Source organism: Vanacampus margaritifer, chromosome 4 (genome assembly GCF_051991255.1).
Source record: "Vanacampus margaritifer isolate UIUO_Vmar chromosome 4, RoL_Vmar_1.0, whole genome shotgun sequence".
Taxonomy (NCBI): domain Eukaryota; kingdom Metazoa; phylum Chordata; class Actinopteri; order Syngnathiformes; family Syngnathidae; genus Vanacampus; species Vanacampus margaritifer.
The window spans coordinates 12,887,273-12,899,592 of NC_135435.1; the positions used below are offsets into that span (position 1 = coordinate 12,887,273).

Sequence of the window (12,320 nt, forward strand, 5' to 3'; positions counted from 1 at the left end):
AATTCAAGCCACTGTAACATCATGCGCAGTTCGAACATTTAATAAAGTGATTCTTTTAGTTTTACAGTTAATCCCAACTGGGGCGTCATTAAACATCTTAAAGGACGCTTAACAGAATAACCAGAATAACATACGCTACACACTTGCTAGTTGCTAATGCTACGCAAACAAAATGGTGCATTCAGGGTACTTTCACAGAATTGGTAACTTCAGTTTTCTTCGATGATAACGTTAAGGGGAAAATAATCATCGAATTGGCCGATGTTTGAAGGGCAATAATCAGCTGATTATAATCGGGGGCCGATTAATCAGTCGGGCCCTAGACTAGACTAAAACCCTTATTAATAAACAATAACTGGGACTAAAATAAGTGTGCATTTTCGTCAACTAATCAAGACGAGACAAAAATGTACTTCACTTGAGGATCTTTGTGCAGTTTGTCACTTTTATACTGCCACCTCTGGCCCAAAGCGTAACTGCGGCATCTGTGTGAGGCTCGTTCATGGTGCGTGAGCGAGTACGTGCACGATCTTAAGTGCGCGATCTTAAGTGCACGATCTTAAGTGCACGCCGCATGACGTCACCCTCCACCACTCCACCCCCCCCCCAAAAAAACTGTTCCCTTTATAGTAGAGTGTGCAGGGTCTGCACACTATACTATAAAGGGAAGATAAAAGCTGATAGGTGCAGTCAGAGTAAAACAGTCAAACTCATCTGGGCATTGATGGAGCATTGGTGGTGAAAGGTAAAAAAAATAATAATAATTATAGTTATAATGTAACATTAATCCAAAGGCTATAACATTCCAACAATAATGTTAATCCGAGCGCTAACTATAGCTGGCTAACGTATTTGCTCGTAGCATGGAGCCATAGTAGCCACATGTTGATATACTGTAATTGTGTGTCAAGTTGTTTTTCATCAAAAAGATGAGAGAAAATTCTATGTGAAATAGTTTTGGATCCAAAATGTTCAACATAATCTGCTGACAAAAAAGTATACAGGGGTAAAATGATTGTCCTGACTAAAACTAGACTAAAACGTTGACAGTTTTTGTTGACTAAAACTAGACAAATAAAATTATATTTTCTTGGACTAAAATAAAGACTAAAATGCTCGATTTATAATCGACAAAATAAAAATGGGATGAGGTTGACTAACTATGATAAAAACTAACTGGACTATAACTGAGACTAAATTTAAAAATGGCGGATAGAATTAACACTACGCCTCAGACATAAAGATGACCTTATCGGACAATTTTCTAAATTGTTGAGTGTTTGACGTTCTTGATCGGGAAGGAGCAAAATCGGGGCCAGTCCGTGACATGACGGAATGTAGCCAATCAAAGAAGCTCTGACTGACGAACGAGGACTCTGAAATACAGCAAAGTTATACGTGTACCGGGCCTAACTCACTAAAGCCCCACATTTAGAGGAGTTTGGGAGCAGGAGCAGTTTCAATGGCAGGAGAAGAAGCAGTTGTGTTGCTAACGGGCACAGATGGCATACAGTTTATTCTCCCACAGGTGGAGGTCAAAAGTTTTGGAGGCTGAGCCACTTTAAGAGCGCAGCAGAGTTGGCGGTGACCACCCTGCGCCCACTGATTGCAGAAACTTGGAACGCTGTTGAACTTGGTCAGCTTTTTGGTGATTTGCTTTCCGACAACATTCGAAGGCATCTCCGTGGTCTTTCCTGCTAAAGTCGGCAGATCGACTTCATCTTGAGGGCTCAGCTTGGTTTCAAATGCAAGGCCGGTTCTTAGACCGAGATAACTGTACGGCAGAGGCTCGCTGCTGCAGCTCAAAGAGCGCATGGGTCTCCTGGACCGATTCCAAGCCTTGTCGATCCAAAGTTCAACCTGGGCCTTGTCTATCCTCGGGGCGGTCTCCTCGGTCTCCCGTGGCCTGACACCTCTGTCGTCTTCTCCTTTCACCTTGTCTCCTAACACCTTCGAACCACCTAGATCCCATGTTTCCGCCAGGAGATTGGAAGCTATTTTGGAGATACTGCTCCAGTCTTTTCGGATGTCGTCCGCCGTGGTGTGCTGTGAGGTCACCGTGAATCGAATGATGCGTTTGGTGTGAACGTCTGCAGGAATGAGGTACATGGCACCCGAGCGTGTCAGCCTCCTCAGCAGCTCCTGGGTTAAAGCATTACCTTTCTACAAGAGAAATGAAAACAGCAGGGCCGCAAATAGTTTAACAAAGCGAATCTCGCCGTCGGTTCAAGGGTTCGGATCATAATCACGCTGTCCTTCACCTCTCGGTGATAAAATGAACACATTGACCTACCTTTGAACAAGGTGTGCTGGGAAGTTTGTACATCTCAACAATGATTAGCCTTTGTACAACATGTTGCTCCACAGAACGAACCCAAGTTAACTAATCATGTTTATATCTTACTGCTTTAATCCCAAATCTCAACTAGTGTACCTACCTTGAGACAGAAAACAACCAGGCCGAGGTATCTCTTTGCAGGAACCTCAAAGTTTGGGTCACTTCTTATCAGAGACTCCATGAGCTTCGCCATCTCAACACCCTGAAAGGAAAAAGGTTTAAAACGAAATGTTGCCTTTCAAAAGCAGTGGAGATACAAGACGATGCTTGAGAAAGTGTCTGGACCAAAGTTTTGGGACGTTTGGACATTATAATCTTCGACAAGATATGGGAATGTCTGAAGGATTTTACTCCCAAATCATGCGAAGAACAATAACGTCAGCATACATGTCTGATATGTCCCTGGAGATTTTTCAGTCCAAAGGCACGCATGACGAACCAGAGCTTGAGAGAGCGGAAGCGACGACTGAGTGGGATCTGCCAGTGCTGCACAGAAAAAAACAGACAACTGAGCATGTAGATATCGGAAAGTAATTGTTCATGAAGTGGTCGTACCATGAAGTCTGTGGCTGCTTGTGAGTTTTCATGTCTGAGATAAACAGGATCCACACTGAACGTCTGTTGGAGTTTGAGTTTGTCCTTAACCCTTAACCCATACATAGAATAAACTCAGGATTAGCAAGCAGTCCATTGTGTATTGTAAGAATCTTTAAAGTGGAAGTCAACCTTAAACATTTCTTGACAGCAATATGTTATATGTGACCTCACTATATATAATATGAGTTATGAAGCAAAATCCAACCAATTTTATCCATCTCAGGGGGCGGCCATTTTGCCACTTGCTGTCGACTGAAGATGACATCACAGTTGCTCAGGGCTCAGTCTCAGAAAACAGGTGGGCTGTGATTGGTTGTTGCCTGAGCGACTTTGATGTCATCTTCAGTCGACACCAAGTGGCAAAGTGTCTGCCTTCTGATTTTGATTAAAAAACGCTGGATTTTGCTACTTTACTTATATTCCACTAACACAATATTAACCAAAATACCGTATTTAGATTAGTGGGGCTGCATAGAAAATATTATTGTCAAAAAAAAATTGGGTGATCGTCTTCCCCTTTAGAAATAATTAACTCTTTGACTGCCAAAAACATTAAATAACGTTTAGTAAAATCCTATGGAGGAGTGCCAAAGACGTTAAAAGACATTTGTTTCAAAACAGAGGTGAAACTAACCATTTTCTATTGTTGATTACTGAAAAACGGAATAAGGTAGAAACAAACTTTTTTTTCTGATGAAAGATGAGAGTCCAATCTTTCATTTGGCAGTATGTGTGTTTCCGTAGTCCAAACACATAATTTTCTGTGGACCTTGAAAGATCAGTCAAAATGCTTAAATCGGCTGGCACCCACGGCATCCCTTTTCTGAAAACGTCTGGCAGTCAAAGAGTTAACAAACCAAAAAATATATTCACCAAAAAGCTGTGCAGTCGAAATGGACCATCATCCATTTTGATGGGTTGAAGACAAACGAGTGCGCAAATTCAATGCCTTCAAGAGACCAGCGAAGTTCTGGACAGAAGTAGGCTGACCCAGCATACGCAGCATCCACATGGAGCCACAATCCCTCTTCTGCACCTGTAAAATGTTGCACACAATTAGTACATGTTGCGTTTGACTCTACAAAGATCACTATTAAAGAATACACGTACACACTGGTCCCAATTCTGAGAGAGTGTCAAAGGCGCACACTCCCGTGGTCCCCAAAGTGGCACATAACTGAGGACAATATAGAATAAACGTGAGTATGATAATGGTACAAGTCAATGAGATGATAAATCTAAACCTAGTAGCAAAAGTTCAAACATCATGATTGCACATTTTCATCGTTAAAGCCTTAGCAAATCGATACTCTTATAGCGGTATTAATTGTGATCAAACTATTGTTCTACCAAATCTGTCCTTCAGTACCAGAAAAGGGACCAGTCCTCTGCTCCTGTCCTCTTGTATCGCCTGTTTCAACATCTCTCCTCTGAGAGACAGATGCTCATCCGTGGGAAGAAATCGGATCTTCACTAGAGAGATCTGACCCGCCTTTTCCACTGAGGAGTGCGCCTGTCAACACAGTAAAACATCTTTTTAATGGACTTTTATTCAGGCTGGTGGTAATACCGTCCAATAAGGGTGGGAATCTTTGAATGTCTCACGATTCGTTTCGATTCAGAATCGATTTTCAATTAGGAACACTTTTTGATTCTAAATGATTTGATTGACAATGATTTTTGCTTCAATTTATAGATGTTCAAGGAATCGTAATGATCTACTCCAGTCTGACTCGCTAATGCTAATTAGTGCGCTACTCGCGGCACTTTTATCACTCAAAAGAACGGCTCCATGCTGCAAAAAAACAACTTTTATTGGTATAACTTGTCGTAACTTTTTCCTTCTACTCGCTAATGTGGCTACAACTCAGACCGCGTGGAACCACACTGCCCCAAAGTGGCCAAATCGGGTACAACATGAACAGCTCTCCCAATAAAGGCACACACAAAGGGAAGACAGTATAAAATAATTTAAATAAAATCGATTTTGGGACATTTAAAATCGATTCTGAATCATACTAAATGAGAATCGTGATTCTTATGAGAATCGATTTTCCAAGTACTGACCTGATCTGAAGCATAAGCCACCAGTGTGGAATTCAGGACAGAGTCATCCATGTCGTGGTCCAGCTCGGACCGCAATTGCAAAATTTTGTCTTTCCTGGCCGCCAGAAGAGCCACAAGCGTGCTTTCACTGACGGTGCTCTAATCGGAGAGAGTCAAAACAACCAGTCACTTGGTGTCGCCTCCTGTTGATGTGAAAATATGAGAAGGTGTAGTTTTACCTGTATTATACCTCCTCCCCGGCTCTCACTGTGGTAATGGAGGAAGAATTGGGGAAGTCCCAAAGCTTTACAAAGCCAGTCCATCACATTCATTTCCAGCTCTGTACATGCGGGACTAGAGGCCTGTGCAAACAATAAAAACAACACCACAGATTATATGACTAATTTCCGTCCAATTTTCTGTAATTGTGCTCTGAAATTGAGTTTGTCAACACTACATGCAACCTATTACGAAAACCTTTTTAGGCATCTGGAGGACGTTGCCTACGTGGCCCTTCCAGACTATTGGAAACTCGAGTTTTGTGTGATTTTTAAGTGCTAGTAGCATCTTACAACAATTTGACCCTGTTTTAATTGTCTCAACTAAAACAGAAGTGGCAGCCTTGAATATATTAAAACTGACATAGGCCTACATTTAAGCCATCATAGCGAAAGTTACATTTTTGCTCATGAAACCTACGCTCGGGCTTTTCATTAAAGCTGCTCTTTGTGACTATTTTCCCAAAAATGTCTTTACAATAGCCTTTTTTATTTGACCACATATGACTGAAACATCTCCTAACTAGTAGATTAACATCTTAGAACAGTGGTGGGCAAACTCGGTCCTCAAAAGCCGGCGTCCTGCAGGTTTTGGAGGTTTCCCTGCTGCAACGCAGCTGAGTCCAATCAACAGGATCGTTACCAAGCTTATGCAGAGCTTGCTGATGAGCAGATCATATATCAGCTGTGTTGGAGAAGGGAAACATCCAAAACCTGCAGGACTCCGGCCCTCGAGGACCGAGTCTGCCCAACCCTGTCTTAGCTGTTCACAAGGGGTACTCCTACAAGCCTATGGCCAATGTTTTTCAGACTGGATTAGGGTTCGAATTTCCTGCCTTTTGTGACGTCATGTGCGCATTGTGTACATGAAGAAGGGTGTATGCAGGTGGCAGTAGCGATTCGAAATTGAAATTTCTACGTTCATTAGTTTTAAAGCAACACTAAGGAACTTTCAATTTACGTTGATTATGGCGGCACCATATGGACAAAAGCAGTATTGCTATATCTGAAGGAAGACCACATTTCCTATGAGGACAAGTGCATTGCGTCGTTTTTTAGCACACGCCAGCAAGTGAAATCCGGGCTAATGTTGATCCTTGACAGTCCTTTCATCCAGGGTAGCTTTTGACGTATGCCATAAAGCAGTCAGCACATTTGTAGTTTTTTGTGAGGCAGTGTTCCTACCATCCTCCTCAATGTTGCTTAGTGCCAGTAAAAATGATACAGACCGCCTCAGGCCATGGCAAAGGTACCGTTCAACTAGTTTTAAGTCTATGTTTCATCAGAAGAGTTATAAAAATATTTTATTAAGGTCGAAAAGCTCCTTAGTGCTACTTTAAATAATTACAGATTATTTATTGACTGATTTAAGATGCACAACCTTGTTTGTTAATATGAAAGACAGTAGCCATTGATTTGCATCCCCGTTCCTGCTAGATTAATACTAAAATGAACATATCCTGAAAAAAAAACTTGATTTACTTGACAATGATTTATTGCCACAATACAGCAAAACAAAGCCAGCCCATATGACAAACAAAATATCTCATCAAATGTGTACGGGCGATGGTTGAGCTGGACGAATAAAAGCGTTTGATTTATTTTCTCTTTTTCTTTCCTCACCCATGTAAAGCCAACACAGTTGATGGCATCAGCCAACATGTCCCCCAGCATTGAGGGCCATGATGTCAGACTGGGGTAGTAGGCATGCATGTGAGGACTCTGCCAGTGAACCACCTGCACAAAGTGTCAAAAACAATCCTGGTTTTATAACATGCGTGAATTCCAAGTCAATTGGATGACATAGTAACGGCATCACAACTTACTCCCGGCATGATAACCTTTTCCATGTCATCAAAGATTCTCTCCCAATCCTCGGGCTCGGTGGGTGCCGTGTCTGGCATGAGTTCCCTCATGTAGCCTGGCTTCACATCTGGAATCACCCTCCTCTCCCGGATGGAGCCCAAGTACTTTGTGATGTAGTCCACCAGCTCCTTACCTGGTCAGGGAAAAGATTTTGCCATTGTGAAGGTATGGATAGTATTTACAAAGTGTGACTTTACCTCGGCGGTTGTATTCCTCAGCCTGCATATTTGTTAAGGTGGGCGTGTCTCGAATGGATGGTTATGATGCTGCAGAGAAGCTGCCTGTGTTGAGGAGCCGAGATCACCTCTCATGTATATAGCCACCATTGGCAGGAGTACGCCCTACGCCGGTGACGCATTTGACACAGAACAAATGCTCTTTCATGACGTCAGTCACTGACCAAGCCTCTCTTCAGTCCATCTTTATGAAGAAGTATTGCTTGTTGATTTGTATATTCAGTATTTAACACTGATAATGGATTGTGTATTGCAGGTGAAAATAACAAAGAGATCCAACACTGATAGGTAATATATATATATATATATATGGGCCTTAAAAAGGACATCAAATAATGATAATAATAAAAATTACAGCAGGAGATTCCCATACTAACAGCCAGCTGACTCATGGATCAGGTCATTCAAGCAAATATTAGTCAACATTAGCCACAAGCCAAATTCAACAGTAATGATAATGAATGGTACACGGAAGAGGCTAAAACCTCCGAGAGGCACACTTAAACTTGACTTAATCTTCAGTCTAGCCCAGGGGTGTCCAAACTTTTTCTTCCGAGGGCCACATACAGACAAATAGAAAGATGCAAGGGCCACTTAGATATATATATATATTTTTTTATTTTACTAGGACACTAAGCAACAAGTGTATGAAACCATTTTCGTTTCTGAAACTGAATTATCTTGATCTCCACAGTGTTACAAACAGATATTCAATTACTATTTTAGCTGTAATTTGTGTGGGTCTTTGTATAGCTACAAAAGTTTAATCCACCTTTTTTTTTTTTAAATAGCATTGTGACCATGTCAAAAATGTTTTTTAATATATGCCGTGGGCTGTTTGCACACCATTGGTCTAGCCACAATTACATTCAAAACAAATAAATGAGAGTTGCTTCTGTAATGAATACACATGAGTATGAATTTGATTAATCATAGAGGCAGTAGATTAAATTACATTTCAATGTAGTTAGTCAAATAAACCATACTTGTTGACCTGACAGAAAATAAAATAAATATTACCGGTACTTGGATTATAAATAATTAAGATAAATTACACTTTAAAAATAATCTTTTAAAACATTTTAATGTTTTTATTTGATCAATGCAAGATTGGCGTTTAGGTACTGCAGCATATTCACATTTGTCATATAGCCTGTGTGTAGCAATTTACCCCAACAATTGTGGACATGACACAAGCACATTTTTCTCTAATATTGATACTCTATGAGTGCAGTCTATAATATACCCAATAAACAGGGAGTATTGATCTATCAAAATATTATTTAAAGTTACTTGACCCTGTGTGACAAATTACTTGCTGAACCATGAATTTGTCACGACCTTCATTTTAGTTGATTTGGTTTTGTTTGTTTTTTGTTATGCCATGTTTTCCCCATGTCCCTTTTTATGTCTTGACTGTCTCGTTAGATTTTTGTGTCCACCTGTTCTATCAGCCCAATCCCTTGTGTCTACCAATCAGCTCCCTCGGCTACTTGTGTCTTGTCCAGGTGTTCCTTGTTGACTCGTCAGCTTGCTTGTATTACCTGGTTTCTTTCCGTCTTTGTTGGATCGTTGCTTGAATGCTTTCTGTCTGTTCTCAAGTTCACTGTTCATGTTGATTTTGCGCCCAGCATTTGTTTGTTACTTTATGTTGTTTTGGGGACTATTGTTAATTTTGTATTTTTTAATAATTACTCCTACCATGTTTAGACTCTTTGTTCATTTGAAAATAAAGCAATTTTTTTGTGTGTACTATACTGGCCTCGTCAATTTGGACCTGTATTGACTTTTGACAGCAATAAAAATAAAATAAAAATAAATGTCATTCTGACTATTTCTAAAGGCACCCAAAGTACACAAAATAAAAATATTTGCTGATGGCATTATTTTGTATAAGTGATACAAAATCTGTGTACATTAAGGCTGTAATATACCATAAATGTGTGCCTTTTTTGTGAGAAATTTTATTCAAAATGAAGCTTTAAACAGTCCTAAGAACTGTGTATTGAAAGAGGCTAATTATTTGTCCTCTTGCGTGTTCCAAAAACTTGAAGACAGATTTCTTGTAAGAAAAAACACCTTGCAAGGATGATTTATTAAACAGAGAATTCTCCGGTCACGGCAACAATTTACATCACGTAAAAGGTGGAATTTAAAAAGTGCCTATGTGCCCCCTCCCTTGGGAGAGAGGGCTTTTTATAGTATCGAGTTTTGGAAGTAAAACGCCCCTTCTCCTCCTACTAAGAATGAGTAGAACAGATTGGTTCTCACTCAATATGTTACATAATATTATTTTCGTACACAGACTGCAGCTGTATTCATCTCTAGACAAAATATACTTTCAGGGCACCTCTCGTACTTCTTCCCATAACAAAATCTCACAAACAACTTGAACTCGACAGCTCCTAATGTAGTATAGTTGTAGGAGTGCGCGCTCTCTCTCTCGAACAGAATGTGTTTTCGCACAGAACACTGAGAAGGAACTTCTAGACCAAACAATGTGTACCAGCTTAGGTTAAGGTCAAATTATATAGTATTATATATATATATATATATATATATATATATATATATATATATATATATATATATATATATGTATTATAGTTCAATACTATTTTACCTACTTCACATCTATAAAACATTTCAACATGGTTAATATATGAAATAAAGAATTAAAAATGTTAATAATGTATAACAGTATCCACCCCATTTGTACAGACACCTGCAGAAACAAGTACATGACATTTTGGTCTTTGAAGGATCGTAGAGCAACCATGACATGACAGAGAAAAGAAAACAACTACATAAGAATGATGATACATATTAAACACGAGGAACAGAAGTCATACAGAGGTCCGAGGGTGCCTTGACACACGTGCCAGATATGCACCTGCAAAATGAAACATCTGTACCACAATGTTTACTCTGAGAAGTTGAACATATTCGATTTTCATCACTTCATTGTTGTTATTCAGAGGTTCTCGTTTATTCAGTAAAAGCATGATAAACAACAAGCTCGATGTAAAATTTGATATGTATTCATGTAGCTACTAATACATTCTGTAAACATATGTACTTCATAATTTGTTATGGGGAATCATTTTAAGGCTATTCTCTAAATTGACATGGAGAATGTGTGCAAAGAAAACAAACAGCATGCAAGGATTAAGTGAATGTATAATATATGTATACTATTCAAATGTATCTGACCAGACTGTAGCTCTAATCAATGAACATATTGCAGACTTTTGTCCTCATTGAAGGCTGAACATCTGTGAATGTCAATTGTGAGTGACACAAAATGCATGAAACTTTAGCAGAGCACAATGCAACCATTGTCCTCCACTTGCCCCCTCATGTCTGAAAGTCCAAGGCTGATGAAAGCTCCTCCATATACATAATTGCCCAATCTAGGCCCCATGTGCCCCCTTGTGACTTCAAAGTGAAAATGCTTTATGAGAGCTGTTTTTTTCTTTTTTAATTAAAAACCCAGAGCTTCAATATATTTTATTACACTGGCTTCCATACAAAGAAAATATCAGAAAGACTCTTTAACCATCAAGTTAAAAGAATTTGAATGAAATGTGAGGTGTGCCTGAAAGGTCATTGTATCTCCATTTTTATTGTTTGTTTTTGTTTGTATTCTTTCTTTCCCTTTGTTTTTATCATAATGTTTTTTGAATTTGTGAAGCGCTTTGGGCAGTGTTAATGTATTTATATGTGCTATATAAATAAACCTTGACCTTGACCTTGACCTACGTGCGTCTTTCTTCTGCTTAGTAAAAGCCCCAACTATTTTAAAATCTATTTACAATGTTAATAACAGAGATAATTGTGGACGTCAGGAATCATCCTTCACCATAGCTTCCTTCCACGCTGTCCAATTGCAGTGTCAACCGCCGGAAACAACAGGTCAATAGAGAATGGCAAGGTCAATCATGCTTGATTTCAGAACAGACTTGGAATTGTTTTTGTTTTTTTTGGGGGGGGGGGGGTAGATTTAAATGTAATGAAGTAGGAGATAATGGTTGATTTTAGCCCAAAGAAAGCATTAACAAAAGATGAAAGCTTTGTTAGTCTATTTTGGCACTGTGTTTAATTCAATCGACAGGCACTGAGCTGATTGCCAAACGGGGGCCAACAAAGACTCATTTAATGCGGAAGCTCAATTCGTATAATGTCAGTGACACAATCTTATGAAATTGTTACCTCTCTTTTATTGAAATTCTATGAACATTTACTTTGAGCTGCTGATACAAAGGGATGTTGGTGAAAGACAAAAACAGCTTAAACGGCTTTGTCAAAGTGTGCTCCAAAATTATTGACGCTCACAATTTGGGGCACAATTTGGGAGGAACAAATAGTAAAAAAGGAAAATTATCACACTACAAGATCATGTCCTATACCTAAGGAATTCTCTTATGCCTTTAGGCAGACGTTATGTGCCCCAAAGAAAAACTAACCGGTACTCAAGGTCCTTCATTCCCTCTGTCTTTAAATCCTAAATACAAACCATGCTAGGGTTAGGGTTCTATGAGTTTTTAAAATCATTTTAGAGGAACTGATCGATTCTATTGACTTATTTCTCTCATTGCTGTATATATTTTTACACTGTCTTGTTTTTAGAGACATCACTCTCTGTCCCCCGTACATCAGTGTGTTTGTTTGACATATATGATTCATTCATGGACTAACTGCTAACGAATGCATACTGGAAAGCTAGAAATTAATTGCTTTTGCTTGTGGGACAAATAAAGTTGTCTGAATCTGAATCTGAGAAGAAAGATTTTCCTCAAACAGCTTGAAGCAAGCACGTTTTGCTTTTGAAGAGAACCATGTGAGTGACTGTCTTTTCGTTTTTTTACAGTGATGTTATATAATAGTATCCCATTTATTGACAGCGAGGGAGAATGGGGCCCTGCTAACGGTATTTCAGAAAGTGTTTTAAGTGTGTTT

The 12,320-nt window shown here is 39.4% G+C and overlaps 1 protein-coding gene and 1 long non-coding RNA gene across 2 annotated transcripts; one reads left to right on the forward strand and one right to left on the reverse strand.

Annotated features, from left to right (window-relative positions):
* Positions 1-81: 81 nt before the first annotated feature.
* Positions 82-7,424, reverse strand: hdc (histidine decarboxylase). Its single transcript, XM_077564656.1, has 12 exons — positions 7,323-7,424; positions 7,086-7,258; positions 6,883-6,996; positions 5,221-5,343; positions 5,003-5,140; positions 4,305-4,448; positions 4,046-4,112; positions 3,809-3,971; positions 2,894-2,984; positions 2,726-2,824; positions 2,439-2,540; positions 82-2,163 (listed from the first exon to the last, which is right to left on the reverse strand). The coding sequence occupies exons 1-12, from the start codon at positions 7,348-7,350 to the stop codon at positions 1,432-1,434; spliced, it is 1,974 nt and encodes a 657-aa protein (XP_077420782.1). The 5' UTR covers positions 7,351-7,424; the 3' UTR covers positions 82-1,431.
* Positions 685-9,186, forward strand: LOC144050959 (uncharacterized). Its single transcript, XR_013293973.1, has 4 exons — positions 685-745; positions 4,302-4,459; positions 7,120-7,290; positions 7,361-9,186. It is a non-coding gene; the product is annotated as an uncharacterized LOC144050959 (long non-coding RNA).
* The last annotated feature ends 3,134 nt before the right edge of the window (positions 9,187-12,320 follow it).